Raw genomic sequence first — 19,280 nt, 5'->3', positions numbered from 1 at the left:
GTAAATGTTGTTCATTTTTACACAAATAATATTGAAAAAAAAACAAACAAAATAAAATTGACGAACGTGACACGTTGCCACGTCGTCAGTTTATTCGTGAAAACGCGGGATAAATCCTAATAATAATAATAATAATAATAATGACAATGGTAAAATAAAATTCGTTATACACAAAAAAAAAGAAAAACAAAGTATACAAAAAGAAAATCCAAGAAGTATTCTAGATACAAACATGCGTTCGCTTATTAGTTACCGTGATAGGAGGTGGCTTAACAAGGTCAAACGTGAACCATTCCGCATCAGTCATGCTGATGGTTGTTATTTACCAGCTGATGCAAAAGGTTTCCACTCAAAGTTAAAATGTTAAAGAAGTCTGTAGGATCTTCAGAACTTATTCGATTATCTTCACGCCCAAACAGAAACACGGTTACAAAGGAACATATATTACTAATTAAATACTGACTGAAAATAAATAGAAATAGAAATAGAAACACTACAATAGGTTTTGATAATATAAGAGATGAATAAAATGTAAAATTCGAGATATTTAGTCAACAGAAATTTTAAAAATAGCACAGCAAAAACTTGTGTCAAAAAATGAGTTACGAGGTTGTTATATACAAAAACAATATAGTATGTTTTTCAATGGATTATATATATTTATATATAATTATTATTTATATATGTTTTGAGAAAGCTCTGTTAGTTTGAAACCCTCCTAATATTGCTAATTAAGCCTTTAAAGTGTGACTGCTTCAAGTAAAACACATTGTTTCTTAATAATTTATAGGTGTTTTTGAAACACTAAAATTATTTTAACTAGACATATTTGTCTTTTAATTTTTTAATCAGCATATAACAGAACATAACTAAACTAAATTATATTTTAAACTTAGTATTTGCTTTTTATATATCAATATCAAGAGTACTAAGAAGTCTGCAATCTATGTGTAGTACGTATGGAGAATTATTCGATACGGTTTGTATAAATTGGTTGATTATTTGACATATTATAAAATTTAGTAAAGGAATAACATGCTTTTTTAATTTTTGAAAGGTATCTTTTACTTGATCTTTAATTGATTTTGATATTTCATATTATCAAAAAGATTAAGTTAATATTTCAAATACTGGTCCGGAGATATTACTGAAGATGCTGATGAATGATGTTGAAAATTCTGACTAGAATAAGTGTTTTTATTTGTATTATGAATGAATGGATGTGCGTTATAAATAATAGTATATGATGTATGAATACAATTTTAAATACTTTAGATTCCTTTCGGTTTCTGTTCAGCGATATCGACTTAATATTTATGTACAAGATATCTGAAGAGTCCTACAAGAATAAAGCGACAAAAAATGATAAAATCGCAAAGATCAAGCTGACGATCGTACCGAGATCGAGACCAGCCAGCTGATGGGCGCATGCTACCCCATAAGTGCAGGCCACGGCCAGTTTGGCTGGGTCCCGGTACCAGCACGTCTCCTTCCCCTCAGAGCGGTCGGAGGGGTCGCAGGAGGGGCGCGGGATGGGACGTCCCGGTCCCGCGCACCTCCTGGTCGTCTCCAGGACCAGTCTGGGGCTCTTGAGAGCGTCCAATTTTAGTGGTGAGTGGCGGTTAGGTTGAGAATGAGTACGGGGCGAAGCGGCAACACCAGCCTCACCTTCGTCGTCATCGAAACTCTTCGTCAGGCCGACGTCCTCGTTCGGTTCTCGAAAAGCGTCGTCTTGAGCGTGGGCTTCGACCTCCTTCCGCGCGTCCCTCTCCATCTGTTCCACGTCGATGGCCTCGTCTGCCGAGTGGATGTTCTCGTAGTCGTGCTCGGACTCGAAGCAGGACTGCACCAACACCGCCGATTCGATCGACGGCTTGTCCAGGTTGATTTCCTGTACGGTCTCGACGGTGGGATGATTGTTGTCGACCACGGCCTTCAGGAGCTTCTGACAGGATTCCAACTCCGTCGCTTCCTGTTCGTTCCGTTTCTTCTCCAACTCCTCCAGTTCTTTGGTTATTCTCTCCGTGGTAACTTTCGCTTCCTCCGCGAGGGCGTTCAGCAAATCGTCCAGAGAAGAATTGGTCGATTTCTCGTCTTCAACTGGAGGTTTAACGACAGGCGCGGACTCTTTTGTCGGAGTTCTTTGCAGCTTCCTCTCCGGAGTGAGGCCCTTGGGCGGCCTGGAGCTCACCTGATTATCCGTGTCTTTCAGACCATCCAGGAACTTCCTCCTGCTTTCCCGGAAAGCGTCGCTGCTGGGTCTCACTTCCGTATCACTCATGAACGCCATTTTGGTATTGCTGATGTTCTTTCCTTTCTCCTGCAACACTTGTCTTGCGATCTCCATGGCGTCGGCGATGTCCGTCAAAGTTTTATTGCGAAACTCGTTCTCGACGTCACCATCCCCATTTCTCTGTGGTTTACCCAAGATATTACCAATGTTGGCCGAGAGAGACCTAACCGCTCGCCTCTTCTTCAGATAGTTCATGTCCAAGCTGCTCTGCGGCAAAACCGCGTCCTTATTCGAGTCTTTCCTGAGATTCCTGAAAGCCAGATCGTCCTTGACGATATCCGGGATCTTGGTTTGTTTGCGGAGAGGTAAGTAAACGTTCTGAGAGGTGGCGTGCAGGTAATCGCTGTTCGGGGAAGGTGCCACGGGTCCCAGGGGTATGCCGAAGGGTGGCTGACAATCGGTAACTTTATGTGAGGCTTGGGCGTGCCTGAGATTCCGGTACGCGACGTCATCGAAGGTCACGTCGGGTTCTTTGGTGGTTCTTAATTCTTTTTTGTATTCGCCATCACTATCGTAAGCGGCCTGGATGGGCGACGCCATCAGGTAACTCACGGCGGACACCGCCGCCTGTGGTTCCGCTATGTTACCCGGCTTTTCGCGAACTAACCTCCTATTATACATGTCGTCCTCTTTGGTATCGGGTATCTTGGCCCTTCTGTTCAACCTCCGCTTCTTGGGCGAGTCCACTTGGTCGAAGGGCTCGTAACTAAAGCTGGAGTCGCTCAGGGCGCCTCGAGAGGTGACCTTCTTGGCTTCCTCCGCTCTTTGTATCAGAGTCTCCTTCTCCCTCTGCTCGGCTCGCTCTAGGAGGTTCTCATCGCCCAATCTCAAACTGTTATAGATTGCCTCCAGCTCGTTTAACGCGTCCTCCAGATTGGCCGATTTTCTGTTCGAGTCTTCAGGTAACAGTTTAAGAACTTCCTTAACGGTGGGAGACACGGGCTTGAAGGGACTCGGGTTCCTGGAGGAGCCATTCTGTTGGGGCGTCGGGAGGAACACCTGAGACTGCACGTGAGCTTGTCCGGTGAATATCTGAGGACTGGAGGTAGTTGGTTTTGGAGCGGGTTTCGCGATGTTCTCCTCTCGTTGCTTCCAAAATTCCAAGGCTTTTTGCGTCGGCGAGTCTTTCCTGGGTTCCACCTTTGCGCTGCTTTGAATGACGATAGGTTTCCGACTGCGAGGATGTTTATCCGCGAGATAGTTGTACCCCTCGACCGTATGTCTCTGTTCTCGGGGCGTAATGTACCGACATTTTGGCTCGGGCGTGGTGGAAGCGGGCCGGACTGGAGTCTGAAGCTGAAAAGGGTCGGTCGGAATGTGTACCTCGGAATTCGAGCGCCAACTGGGTCCAAGGTTGAAAGAACTCGCCTTCGGCATCACGATCTTGCCGCCGGAGCCGTGGAACGGCTTGGTTTTCGACTGTCCGACGCTGCCGTCCAAGTAAAACGTGCTGGGGCGCCCGTTCTCGAAATAATGGGACACCACCGTTCGATTCGGGTCTCTGGGTGGAGGCTGGGGCGGTTGTCTCAAACAATTCACCTGACCCGGTTCGATAAAGCTCAGATTCCGATAATTCCGCGCGTTCGGCCTCATGATCGGCAGCTGCACGTGCAGAACGTTGTTATCTTCGAACGAAGGAGCTTTGTGTATGTTGGCGTCGCAGGAGATGCTTCTCTGACTGCTGTTGTAATCGTTCATCGATAACGGCGGTTTGTAACAGGGGTTGCTGGTGGAGTTGCTCACTATATATCTGGTTTGAACGTTGTGGGCGGGGGGGATGGTGCTTAAACCGGACATGTTCGACGAACTGATGCTCACATGTCCAGGTCGCGGCATGTTCGGACTTCTACTCAAAGATCTGGCGTCGTCCGCGTCCGATTTCGACAACCTCAAGTAGTTGTGGGGATTCTCGCCGTCTCGCGAGTGTCGTTTCAAATACCTCTCGGTCCTTGCCGCCCGGGACTTCCTACTATGCCCGGGATCCGACGGCTTGGACAAACTCTCCTCGCTGCGCATCTTCAACGAAGAGTTCGACCTTAACGAGGAATCATCATCCGAACTGCTCTCGTTTGCGAGGGCGGTCCGTCGAGCTGCCGCTCTAGCCTTCACCAGGCCCTTGGCCTTCTTCTTCGTCAAGCTGTCACCGGACCCGACGGACCCCACGCTCATAGTCGAGGAATTTAGGTTGGTGATCGAGTTATAAGCGCTTTGCGATTGAGGAGGATGGCTGGACGAAGACACCAAGGCGATATTCCGACCGGCATAGCTCGAGAATCCTCCCGAGGGATCCGATAAAATGCCCGTGTCTTCTCGCTGTTGGTACACCGGCGCCTTCGGGATCACCACGTGGTCAAACCCGCCTAGGGTTTTAGGTTTCCGTCGCTTGCCGTCGCTCTTCCGCCTCCTCCGATTCAGGAAACCCTTCTTGGTGTCCTCCGCGCTGCTGCTGTCGCTCTCCTCTTTCTTTTTGCGACGAAACAGGCTTCCGATCGACCATTTCTTCTCCTTCTTCGAGCTCTTCTCGGGGAAATCGTACCCGTAGGTTCGTCCATCGATCGATGGACGAACCCAGGGTAGACCTCTTGGTCGGGTAGAAATCTTGTGGATTTCTATATATCGATATTTCTTCGGCGGTGTTCATGATGCCGCTGGGAGGAGGCTCATCTTTATCCTTGACGCGGATATTGGTTTGGGAGGACCACAGTCGTGGTCTATTGCTCACTGCCTGTAACAAAGAGAAGAACATAAGTTTTCAACAAACACTCATAATACAGAAAAGATGATCAATATTATACTTTGATAATACTTTATTGGTGCATGCTTTTTTTATTATTTTATCAACAATTTTAGTACAAAGCTACATGTATATGCAAACAAAAGAGATGGAATAAAAGGTTATAAAATAAAATATAGATTAAATTACTCTCTGTTATGTTGTAGTTTTATAGCATGTTAATTTATATTGTTGTACAGTTTTCGATGTGGTTTGACAATGACAATGTTAAAAAATATTTTGATCGGATATTTTGGCAAGATTTGGGTAAAAAAGTTTGTGACTACCACAAAGTTAAATAAAGCAATAAAACAAGCATGGCTAAAGTATCACATAGAAATATGTCATAGTTTCTAGGTAAACAAAGAATCTACGCATGGGTCAAGAACTTTCTGCTTATTCAGTTCCGTCTCAATCCCTCAAATTTTCCCTTTTTTTTATTAAGTTCCCTTTTATCACAATTTAATATCCTTTTTAATTTTAAATTATCATTTCCCCGAAAATCATTCGAGTTTTACAAAGACATATTGATTATAGAAATTATAATTAGAGAAGTCTAGACTAAAGCTATATTTGGTATAAAAAAAAATTATGATGATGAATTAAAACATTATTCAAAATGACAATCTTAAGGTTAAATCATGAAAAGAGATGAAACGCCTCGATGTCAGAACAATGAAAATATCTGTGAAAATAGTCCCACGTCCGTACTTAATGAATCAGATGTCTCCATTCACGTTTTTTGTTTACAAGCTACCCAAACGTTTCGATCACAAGACGAACTTATTATAGAAGCGTGGGCATAGGGAAATTCGTAGAAACCAGCACTGAAATCTGGCCAAACCGTTCAAACATTGATGAAAACGTATCACTGTCTAAGTTTAAAACTAGAGAACATATAATGGTAGCCTGAGGATTACAGAATAGTTATCAGACTAGAGGGGAGTACACATCAAATAAGACGGCACATAAGGAAAATTTGTCCCAATTTTTTACAAAGTGAATGAATGCGTAAACAGTGAAATAGTGATTGATTGTATCAAGATAAAGAGGTCTTTGAAAGGCCAAACATATAGTCTAGACGCCTCTCCATGCAACTGTCATTTATTTATATATTCCTTTATTTGATTCAATTTTAACTAAAAGCATAAAACTGATATAAATAATATATTTTTGATTCTGAAGACCAAATTTGGTAATTTGATGTATTCTTTCAGTGGCAATTACTTTGTTAAATAGTTAATATAACAAATTCGATTCTCACAGAACGCAATGTATTCCTAAATATTTCAATACAATTCTCAAAACCATAATATATTCCTGTCACTATACGAGTAGATAACAGGCGAATTCTATAAACAAAACAAGACATTTGGTTGTAGAACAATAAAAATTATTTATCACTTTAACAAACATAACATCACAAGTTGTTGAAACATCTTTCTGATATACAAATGAACGTACAGAATTTGATTATTTCGCATTTTAAAGAGTATAACCTAATACGTCTCTGATAAGTATTTAGTTGTTGGTAATTGCTAGTTATGTAATGTTGAGTTTAACAAAATCTTTGTTGATTCTGATATTGCATTGACACTCTATAAAACAAAATTATAATTTACAGGAAGTCAAGTAGAAAGAGCCAGTTTTCCACAAGAACAAGACATCCTAGTTATTTAATAACAGGAAATGGTGACACGTTAGTGCTATATAGAGTTAAATCCAATTAGACTCGATCCAACAGCATCTAATAATAGGTCAAGTACTTTATTAAAATACTTTTAAAACTAAAGAATTGTTGTCTGTTGCGAATAAAATGTGAAAATGGAAAAACAGAAGATAAAGTGGAAAATGTCAAATTCTAAATACGCATATTAGACAAAAAGACAGTGGATAATTTAAAAATGAATCCAAAGATCTAACCAAAATGATAGTGATGATCTACGGCACAAGAACTCTTAACTAGCAAAACACATACTTCAACAAATCATTAACTGGAACTGGATCAAATCATTAATTCGACTTTCTGTTGTTAATGTGAATTATGCTTTATAATTAGCTAATACTAATGCGAATGAAGCAAGCTATTTAGGAACGAGTAAAATTGATCAACAGAAAAGACGTTATCCTTTATTATGATAATGCTATACCACACACAACCTTGGTTTATCTACTATTTGTTCCTGCTGGATTCAAAAGTGACTTCAAAAGAAAATCATTTGGTTCAATTTTTCGCCCAGAAATTATGCAGTGAAGGAATCATGAAAAAAAAACGACTCTAAAAAAACTAGTTTTCCCACCATTTATAATGGACAACAAAGGGAAAATAACTTTTAAATCATCATTTAACATTAAGACAGTTGTTAGAAAAAACATGTTTGTTATCCGCATAATAATTACGATGCTTTACTATCAGTAGACGAATAATAAACGAAATATTTCCCAACAAAACACTTTGCTATTGATATACATATGTACACGAGGTCAAAGGTTTCGCGCTTGGAAAGATTTATTTCCATTTTTCTCGCACTTATCCGCATCACCAACATCACCATTGACGCAACACACAATTAAACGCAATTTAACCAACTACTCTACTCACTTGAGACGATTTCGAGCTGTAACAACAGACCATCATCAAAAGACGATTCTGACTAGAAAAAATCGCTTTGTCTCCGCGGTCGAGTCCGAAGGATAGAAAAATGAAATCACCGGCCGCCTTTTACGGCTCCGCTATTAAATTAAAACAGCATCGGATCAGTCATTAGAATACAATTAAGGAGAAGAACAGCTGACGAACTGTTTCCTCTGCTACAGAAAAACGAAGAAAAAAATTCAGTAGGTTTTTAGACGCAGTTCGAGTCGTGCAGAGTGTTGACATCACACGACGTTAATATATCAATGACATCAGATCGGTGCTTTAAAAAAACTTCTAGGAAGTATTTATGTTTTTCTAATATATGTGATTAAAATTAGTCTAATTTTTATTTCTGCGAAAATGCCATGGAACGCTGGATATTCTATTAAAAATATTAAGTTCCAGTAGCTTTAGTCTTTCTAATCCTCGTTGAAGTCAGTTGTTATCAAAGAGCAGTACTACGTATATAAAGGTAGAAAAAAATTATAAAAAGTTTAAACAGTTCAGCGCGTTTCTCAAAATTCAAATTACTTTCTGAGTTACAGTGGGTTTTATGACGTAGTAATTAAACTAGTAGACGTTGCTCAAATACCTAAGGACTAGTACTCTCAGAAAACACTGCACTATAGAAAAATGTATCGCTTAAATGGAAAAAAATCTTAATTATTCGTGTGTTGTATATATTCCTGTTGCATAAGCATATTCTAAAACCGATATGGATCTATTCCAGTTATGGGGATGTTTTGCAAAAAGTAAAATAAAATAAGAATTTTCAAGAAAAAAGGCCTAAGAAGTATCGTAAAAGCACCAATACAATATAGGACAATATATAATATTTATACTGTAACAGTAGATCTAACAATATAAATCTCAAAGAGATATGAGGGGAGATACTTTCATATTAATACCGAAGTATTGGACATTTTCGATAATACTCGTACAGGACACAAACATAAAAAACAGCAGTGCTAATATGTGAACATATTTTTTGTAGAAAATAAACAGGGACCGATACAATCTCCCAAATATACATCTAGTTTTAAATTATTGTAAAAAACCAATTGTAGGTTACTCAGCAACGACTGAGCTTTTGGTGTTTCCTTAGTGCTGCTGTCACTCCCTTAATGTATAAGGAGTTATCTGCTGGTTTTTTTCCCATCTTGTTATCACAGTCAGGAATCACTACAGCAACCAAGAAATTCCAAGAAAAACTCGCGATTGAATATAATAGTGTTGATGAATGAGTTGATGAGTTAGAATAAATTAATTTCGCTTCAATTAAGTCGATGTCTCATGCTTGTGACTGATTAAATGTCTGTGACTAAAACAGTTGCGAGTAGGGAGCAACATCTATTCTATAGAATCTCATAGCACCAAACCTTTTGAGGTAAAAAATTTGGCTAAATTACGGATCCAAGGATATCGTATAAAAATGCTAATATAATTGGTTGATTATAAATCCGAATTGTTTTTCTTCAATGATAGAGTTAAAATTCTTGAAAAAGGACTTGTTCTAGTAGATATAATAATAAACAACTATAATATGAGACCAATTTGGACCATATAACTATATTTTTTAGACAGTACGGATTAAAGAAATAAATATTTTGCTATATGGACAAGGAAGATGAGCTTTTCCTTTATATTCTGAACTAGAACTGATATTTTTACAAAATATGCAATGAATATAAATTAATACTTGAACGACTAGCCTTTATTTAAACATAATAAGAATACAAAACAATAATACTATTTCGTTAAAAGTTATTTTTATTAGTCAGCCAGTATGTATCAGAATATATATATCAAAAATTAAATATCATTCTAATTGCACCGACTGCCCACACGCAGAATATTAATCTTCTACCAATCCTTAAACTTTCTAATTTAAATATTATTGGCAAAAACTTAACATCTATTATTTAATTATATCGCAGCGGTTTATCTGATTTTATAGCATAATGTTCGTTGAATGTATTAATAGTATAAAAGTTATAATAAAAAAATGAGTTTCAAATATCAAGACAGATGATTCCAACAATACACTAACCACAAATACACTTTTAACTCTTATAACAAAAAAGAAACAGAAGCATATATCGAAAGAACCGTATAAAAAGTTCTATCATTCTAAAAACATGCCTGTCATAAATAAATCAACTGATTGTAGAAAAAACACAATACTAATAATAAATGCTGAAAACTACGACTATCCAATAATGTATATACCTAAAAGGAAAACCGTTATACTAGCAACTACATATAGTATAAAAATGCTCAGTAACATTCTTGGAATGTCACTAATTCGATATCACATCACGTCTGCATCTATTAAAAACATATAAAATGAGTGAAAAACAGAATAATTACAACGCTAACAGGAAATGTAGTTTTAAATGAATAATGCGTTAAGTTGTATCCAATATCATAGAGAACTATCTGGTGACTCAGTGATGCAGTTTACAGCAGACGACGATGGCGCTGTTACTGTTATAGACGATAAATGCGAAAGAAAACAAGACCTAATTATGATGCCGTTAAAAACAAAACCGATACAATGCGACGGCCTTGAGTTCTACAAGAACTAGTCATAAAAACCCGATGATAAAACAAAACTGTGCCGAGATATGGGAGCAGGCTGACGGTTTTCGACTTTTTTAACGATAATTGACTGATATGTACTGACCGAGTTGCCGTAATCTATTTTATGCAATTGTTGACTTTAGAAAGTCTCTCGTAATTTAAGTAACAGAAAAACTGAACGAATATTTGCGCAATGCGCGAGTCTCCGAAGTGTAATTCGAAACTGACTTCAAATTAGATCGTTTGGTATGATATTTTATGGGGACGATTTAAAATTTTCAAAAACTAATTCCAAAATAATTCAGCATGAATTTTCGTTTCTTTTACATTATAATACATATATTTTGAGAGTTTCATTTAACTTTATTTAAATTCAACACATAAAAATGTTGGTACCTTTTGTAGTCATGAAAATATGTTATTTTTTACGTATTTTTATACTGGTTATATTTCTGTCGTTTTCGTTCAAAGTAATATAGAAGAAGAAAGTGACATCTACTGTTGCATCTAATCTGCCGAACTGACCAAGCTGTAAGAGCTTTGGATCCTCTAAGATGCTGTATGTGTAAGAGAGGAAATATTACAATTAAGACTAAAATCCGTCTCTTTCGAACGCTTATTTTATCAATTTTGTATGGTTCAGACTTGGGCACTGTTACAGTCTAACATCTGTAAGCTTGAGGTCATATACGATGTTTAACATGTTACATGTTTCTCTCTGAGATCGAGTTAGAAATTAAGTTATTATATATTATTATACATTAATATATTATATGTCTGTCACACTAAATACTTTACACATTTTTAATATCAATGTTTCTCCTTTTATTATAACTATATTTATTTTTATTTTAAAATCAGATATTGTTACAATAATTAACTATCCCAAAATATTACCAATAACTTTTGGATACGGTACCCGCTCTTGAATATTCGCAAACCTAATCTAAGAGTTATTTTTAGTACAATCGTTTCTTTTTCTTAATTATGTTCAATTAAATAAAACAAGATACGGTTGCTTTGCCATCCACATTATAGATAGTCTAGAAACAGAGAGAAAGAGAAATTTGAATCAAATGAAGAAGTAAGTACTGAAGCGAAGAAGTGTCGAAGTTATCAATTGAAATTATTAAGGATACTCAAAAATACTATTATATTAATAAAACTAAACAAGCATCAGTCAATTAAGTAAAGACGCTGGAAGACATTCACGCGTAACTAACAGGACATGTACCATACGTTTCCAAAGTATGGTTCATAATGCGTCAGTAAATCAGATTATTGCAAATAAGTGGGTCAGCGACTACATTACATCGGAAGTCTCACATCTGTTCCGTATCTTACTCCGCACTGGAGCCATCATGGTCTTCGTTCCGATACGGATCAAGAACGAGTTCACTTCGCCCCCCTTGCATCACCGCAATATGATCGTAATTAATATCAAGACAACAACGAAAAGAAAGCAGATATTTATGGGAACCGGTGCAGATAAAAATGTAATGGTGTCGACGGTTCCCATGCCGTGTGACGCCGATCTGAGGCCACTGCCGGTAAATACACCACCGTATCAATAATTCTCCGGTATGAGAACTTTATTTCAATGGGCCAGATTATGATCGCGATATCTGCCCGGCGATTTCTATTTTTTTAATCTGCAGCTTCCGGTGCTTGTAATGATTTAATAATTCGACCAGAGGAAGAAACAAACTGATCAAAGATCGCGATATCAGCGGAATGAACAACAGCTTCTGTTTGGTGCTCGGGATCGAAACATAACTGATGGTCTTGGTTGACTGTTTCGGGTTATTTGACTAGTTGAAAACAATATCAAGCCGTGAGAATATCCCAAACAACAATCTAGATAATAATTGTTGTATATAATAAAACATGACAAAGTGAATCAAACTTAATACAATACAACTAATTTTTATAATAATACCAATTTGCTTAATATTCAGAAGCATTCGAATTTATGAAGTGACAATGAGAATACTTAGTACAAAATTATGTAAATAAAACAACAATAGGCACCACCTAAATGACTTCTAAAAAATATTTATTTTTCAGACCGAGTTATTACTAAAAATTAAGTGAAATAAAAGCCTAAAAGATTAAGTCAAATTCCAATCAGAAGCGTTTCGAAACATTGATGTCACTCAACAATTCCTACTCATCACTTCAGCTTTCCCACGTGTGGACTTTTTGGTACCCTTAATTTTAATTAATAATTTTAAAAAGAATATTAGCACTTGTGTATAATTTAAGTAAGTGAGTATTACAGGCCCACCACATAAAATGTGACAAAATATTGAAAAAAAATCAAGTGAAAATACTATCAGTATAATACTTGGCAAGAAAATTAATAAATGCGGGTAATAAATCTAAGTATCGAATGATAAATGCACATAAATAAAAGGCACAAATTGTAATATCATAGCCTTACAAACTTCGAGCACTTTCAACTGCAATATTTCTTCAAGCACTTTATAAAATCTGCGTTTAGACATGCTTTAACATATTAAATTTTCCTATGAACTCTGCTTAGTTTCTTTTACTTTGGTTGATTTCAGTGATCATTTGATCATGATCATGAGATACAATTCTATATTCAATCTTATTTCAATGTTAAAATAAATTAAAAGAACCAAAAACATCTGAATCCTATTAGTTTTATTATCGATTTAAACAAATTTTCATCGCCAATTTTAAGGTCAAGAAAAAAATAACTACACAATATCACAACACAACAATCGCAATAGGATTTTTTGGCAAACAATGAGGAATTTAAACGGAAGTCCTTGAAAAATTGCGAACTATTCATGAAAAGGACACAGGAAGCGAAAAAAGATCAAAAATACTACATATAAAGTAACACAGAAATTAATTAACTCTGAATAGACAATTTATTTCGTATTTGGCTGGCAATAAAATAATATCAATTTATGTATTTTTTAATTAACATTGACCTGATTCTAATTAATTGAATAACTACAAAAACAAAATATATATGTACAAAAACCTAACAACATCTAACAACTTATTGACAAAGAACCAAATACTATATTAGTTTCTTAATCTAAGTGTTCAGATTAAAAAAAAAGAAGTGATTCAGATTCATAGTTATAGGAATTATTCAAAGGCAAGAATTGGTCCATAAAATAATTGAAGCCGAGAAACATTCGTATTTTTTCTTGCTTTAGAAGGTTTGCAGCTATAATAAATGAAAACAATGTATTAACGTCTTCATCTTTCATATATTGATATTCTAGCTCAACCACTCTCAATCTTTAAGTGTGTAAAGGCATTATCGTCCGTCAGGCCTTTTCTACTAATCAATTCTAATCTTTCTTTTTCATCATCTACTTCTAATTAATAGTTTGGTCAGGTTTGGGCAGTTCCTGCTCAGTAAATCCTTTCCAATCGCACCAAATACTTAATATCACCTTTCTTGGCACTTGTCAAGCCTCTATGGAATTCGACCACGACCTTTTCGCACATTATTGTTCCCTTCCCGTTCCCGTTCTTAATGGCTTTGAATAATTTGAACTATTTTATAGCCAATATTTAATTTCGTAGAGATGTCGAAAGATTAAATATTTCGATCTACCTAAATGTGTTTAAGAATTTAATCGATTCTTTCAATGATCAAGGGCTAGGTTGATCTTTAACATCGGCAAAATGACCTTTTTGGAATCTAAACATTCAAAACACTATAACTTTTGATTGGTAAACTTACGACGCTGCGTATTATTGTATATCTATAATGGTTTATTCACGTGTCACTAAAATAATCTTAAGGGTATATTCTTAAGGGTTAATCTTTGAAGAAATGATTGAATTTTTAAAATTCCTAGACTAGTATACCGCCTTGATCACAATGATAACAAAACAAATGCAAATAATTTAAGAATAGTAAACATTTTTTATAACATCTTTATTAGATACGCTTAGTACAATCTTAATTTACAATTAACTTATTACTACTTTTTCTATGTACTTGGATTAATTAACTAGCAAGACGAGTGCGAGAAAATACATCAGTATGTATTCCTCAATTATAAAATTATAATTATTTATTAATTATTAACTTATAGCTATAGTTTACACTAAATGTATACACTTTATATAAGTTCGTATGGTTTTGCGCTGTCCAGCAGTTGTATTGCTTCCACGTTAGTATGATTTAGTAAACTTCTTTCGTGTTTCAAGGCGAAATCTTGGATAACTTCACAAATCCATTTGATCTCCAGGTCATCGTGCAGTTCTTCATTGGTTACATAGCGATAGGCATTGGTAATATATCGAAGAACCTTGTTTTGACAGCATTGTATGACTAGTTGATTTACATTTTTAGTGCAACCCCATATTTGCACCCCATAGGTCCAAATTGGCTTTATAATTGTATTATAAATCAACCTCTTTGATTTTAGATAAAGTTGAGAGTATCTTCCGACTAACCAGTATAGTTGTTTTATTTTGCTTCTAATGTGTTTTGCTTTTTGTCTAACGTGATGCTTCCAATTTAATCCACCGTCAAGACGGATTCCAAGGTATTTAGCTGACTCTGCTTGAGGAATCGGGCATCCATTGAGTGATATAATTAAGTTTTTATTATTTCGCCTCGATGCAAAATAATAACGTGGACAGATTTGGAGATATTAAGTTGAATTTTCCAATATTTCGTCTATTTGTAGATTTTGTTGACTGCCACTTGCACTTTTTCTATTGCCCTAGGCACATATATACTTTTTGTCATAGTAATTGTGTCGTCAGTAAAGTTTACAGTTAAGAAGTGTTTCTTTTGTTGTTGGAATGTCAGCAGTGTAGAGCAGATACAGGAGAGGTCCCAAAACGCTACCTTGGGGAACAGTAAACATTGAAAACCCTAAATTAATTGCCAGCACATAAAACAGTGATGAAGAAAACCAAGCGGACAGACAGACCTCTCCCAAACACGAAATGATGTTGATTAAGAAAAACACTGACCAAACAGCGACGGAAAATAGAAGTCGTGTCAAAATCGCGAATAACATCAATCCAGCAACATCGACGCCGTAAATCCGATCGTGTTTATTTTCTTTGATGCGGTTATTAAAAAAAAAAGAGCCGACTTGCGCTCCTCGATATTTAAATTTATCCGATCGGATCGAAGCGGTCGAAGGCGACGGGAACGGGCCAATATCGCGCTTCACGCCATTTAAAAATAACCGGTGACTGGGCTCGATGGCGGAATCTGGCATTTATTTTCGAATGGTTCCTATTTTTAACGCGTCCACGTTCTTTGAACCGAATTTCAGCTCCTGATCGGTGTATATCGACGCCCCGCGGCTGCTGCTGCAACTGTAGATAAGGAAGGCTCCATCGGGCCCGACCGATGAAGCACTGATGCGAAAATATTCATTAGAACGTTTTTATATGTTAGAGGAAAAAAACGTCCAATCCCCATTTTTTTACTTGTTTTTATAAAAATGTCAAAGTTCAACTTGCCGACCTCATTCATTTGTATAGAAATTATTGAATACATCCAGTATTGTTTATTAAATACTAAATACAGTGTAGCGACCGTTACAACCCTTTAGGCACGTATTCACCTACATCAAAGTCAAAGGTTGGCTACGCTAGTGGATTGGTACCATGTGGTTACCAGCTATAAAAGACCACCACGACGACGTCTACCCCGAACCTGAAGCGAAATCAGCAGAAGACCATTTGGTTCTAGCTGGTCATCATGGAAAAAGAAAAAAAAACTTCTCGCTCTCTTTTCTCTTCTCTACCCCCTTGTAACAGTACCACTTCTACAGTGCTACCGTACTTTTGTACTAATTGTGTCTTGAAAACAGTTGAAACTCAGTTGCTTTTGTTATTTTCACTTGTAAGCAATGGAACCACTTAAACGCTCACAGAGTTCCAATACCTTACAACATCAGATATATAGGGTATTGTTTCTACCAGTCGATCTACTTGTCGATCAAACCATATCTCCTACTTAGAGTCATGAAGTATCTGCAGGTGCATAATATGTGAACAACTGTCACTGAAACATCGCAGAAAGAACAAGTTGATCGCTAGCAATCTCTCTTTAATGTTTAAATGGTTACATATATATAAAATATATTGTAATAACTATTTTACTCTTTTGAATAACAAGATTTATTTTCTCTCTCGAAATCCTCCAAAATTCCCTTCAAATTTTATCATGGTGGTACATAAACCCTAAATCTTGTCAAAAATATCTTTGTAAATATATTTGTAACTATGGAGTGATTTTCACTCCATCTTTTAAAGGTTGACGAAATAAGGGTTGTATAATAAAACCCATGTAATAACTACAGAACAGAATACTAAAATTTGTTTTATTTTATTTATATTATATTGAATTATTTATTAATAATCCAGAACTGTATAATGCCCCTAATTATTTAGTTGTATCTATCCTCAAAATAAAAAGGCACGTTTTTCTTACGTGAATGTTGTAATACATATACAAATGTTTAAAATACATATTTTATTTCATTAAAAATTACTGTTTTATATTAGAAAACACCAATTAACCAACACATACAGGAACATAATATTTAACTTTCAGTGTATGCATCCACTCAAACATATTCCAACTCCAGATAATAAACTGAGGGTGGTCCGCGTTCCCGAGCGGCGATATAATTGACCAGGTTGTTCTTCGCCGCTATATGGAGATGAATACCCCAAAATAGCAGCAATCCGGCTCGAGGCGGTGAAAATAATAATGGGTTTGGCCGCACCCAACACAACCCGCTGCCTAAAAACTGCATAATAATACGACACGTATACAACGCTTAATTGAATGATGACTAACTACAAAGGAAATGTTCAATTCTACACCAACCTGAACGCGTAGAAAGTACACCGATGATGCTACGAACTTTGAAACATTTTTTTCCCTGTTGATTTATACAGATGATGATCTATACTGAAGAAATAATTAGCATACAGAACAATAGGATGTAAATTAACTTAGTAACATGAAAGTAATACGACTAAAAAGCCAATGGAAGTTAAACACAAAATAGTAGGTATTAAACTGAACCAAATGTGTCGATATAATGGGTGCAGATTAGTCACAATTATACGTCGATTATAAATTAGTGCCATATAAAAGTATGACAATCTGTTCTGGGGAACTGTCGAGATTTTATAGGTCGATGCCCCCATGATACGTCCCTAATTCAGTTAGTTAATAATATGTTAGATATGATTCAATATTGTTTACAACAGGAGTTATAGCTTATAAATAATCCAGAGAAGATATAGTATTTAATTTAATAGATAGCAGATGCTAAAAATCGGAAACATAATTCAATTTTCCCGAACTTATGTATTAGATATCCTGCTGATGATTACGTAGTCTGAGAATAAACGAAGAAAAAATAAAAATACTGAAAAAACAAAGAAACTAAAGCCTTGTCAAATGGCAACGGCAACTAGATAGAAGTGGAGAAAAGAAGACAATAGCATCAGCAATCGAAGTCATTCATTGGTAATTCATAAAAAGCCTTTTCTTATTTATATGAATATTTAGAAAGTTCAAGAGTTCAATTCGAATCTAATTTTTTTACGAAAGTAAAAATGTAGATAAAATGAATTAATTGATTAATGATTAATATATAATGAGAGTTAGATAAGAAATCTTCCTAAATATAAAATCTTCAATATAGCTCAATTGATAATAATCAAAATTTAAATCATGCTTTAATTCCCAATATTTTCATATGGATCTTATTATTATATTATACTATACTTAATATATTATATTATACTACTTATTATACTGTTATTCTAATACATTCTTCACACATTCAACCAATAATACACGCATTCCTCAAAGTACTACCGAAGAAGCAAATTATAATGGTTGAATATATTTGTCAAACGAGGAAAAACAACTACCACAAACATTTATGTATACATTTCTTGGATGAAAGATACAAAGATCCTCCCCCAAGAAAATATTTAAATAATTAATGTAAAATAAAAGATGAATAAATCCCTTGATGCTTAGAACATCTAAGGCTAATCGCCAGTAATAGCAAAAAGTCCTCTAACTAGTAGTAGTTAATACTTATTCAATAACGATCAATTTCTGCTGCCATAAAGGTTCAATTTAAGGTGAAACTTAACTGATAATAATATTTAAAAAAAAATAGAACATTTTTTATTAATTTCTTAACATCTCAACTAAGGTGCAAAATAACTGAACCGATATCATCCACTCTACGATTTGTAGAGGTTGGTTTGGAGACATTTTAAAAGCCCCCACGATGCACTATTAAAATCAATTAACTAAATGAAACACATAGTAAAGCTGGAGCGCATAGTAAATTAACTGAAATTGATACATTAGGGCTATAACGGCGAACAAACGAGCGTTTTATTGTTCCCTTCCTCGGTTTCTGTCTAGCAGCGCTTCGTATAAACGATCAGTCGTCTAGACGCTGCAAAAAGCCCTCCTGGTAGCGTTATTTACTTAGGATACACTAAGTGCCGCACGATCGTTTCAACTCGGATGTAATCGGCCCCTATTCGAAAGATCGTAATGTTTTCGATGTATTTTATAGTACAAAAAAATTAATAATATGCTTTATATAATTACTTGAATAGGACAAAATAAAAATTGGTAAGCATTATGGCATCTTTAAAGGAAACTATTTCCATTAAAAGCGTGTGAACTAACATTTTGATAACGTCTTAGTTACTTTCAACAAAATTTCGTTGATTGTATCGCTTACTAGAATGATATATCAAAAATCTGACACCTCTTCAGTAGAAACAGGTCAACATTTTATCAATCATCAAACACAACCCATATATCCTTACGAATTATGGTTAATGTGTAATATACACACCAAGCTGTGTCAATTATGGTGAATAAAAGAATTGTTAACATCAAACGTAAACGTAAACATATAGCGATAATTACTCCGGCGATTTATATTCTGGCTAGTCATTTTGTGTTT

At 35.8% G+C, this 19,280-nt stretch overlaps 2 protein-coding genes across 3 annotated transcripts in view; both read right to left on the bottom strand.

Moving 5' to 3' along the window:
• Nucleotides 1-4,603, bottom strand: part of Svil (Supervillin) — an 82,264-nt gene extending 77,661 nt beyond the window's left edge. For both annotated transcript variants that reach the window (XM_076415654.1, XM_076415655.1), the window contains exon 1: nt 1,669-4,603. In XM_076415654.1, coding sequence (XP_076271769.1) covers nt 1,669-4,462 — 2,794 coding nt within the window. In that variant the 5' untranslated portion in view covers nt 4,463-4,603. The remainder of the gene's footprint in view (nt 1-1,668) is intronic.
• LOC143203415 (uncharacterized) overlaps nt 4,474-19,280 on the bottom strand; it is a 31,690-nt gene continuing 16,883 nt past the window's right edge. The window contains exons 2-3 of the mRNA XM_076415534.1: nt 4,681-5,018; nt 4,474-4,624 (exon numbers count right to left, since the gene is read on the bottom strand). Coding sequence (XP_076271649.1) covers nt 4,474-4,624; nt 4,681-5,018 — 489 coding nt within the window. The remainder of the gene's footprint in view (nt 4,625-4,680; nt 5,019-19,280) is intronic.

Source organism: Rhynchophorus ferrugineus, unplaced genomic scaffold, assembly GCF_030347505.1.
Source record: "Rhynchophorus ferrugineus isolate W39M unplaced genomic scaffold, kcgeb_rfMv2 rfM10, whole genome shotgun sequence".
In the NCBI taxonomy this organism is placed as follows: domain Eukaryota; kingdom Metazoa; phylum Arthropoda; class Insecta; order Coleoptera; family Curculionidae; genus Rhynchophorus; species Rhynchophorus ferrugineus.
The sequence above is the reverse complement of the archived record's forward strand: the minus strand, read 5'-3'. Positions and strand labels throughout refer to the sequence as shown.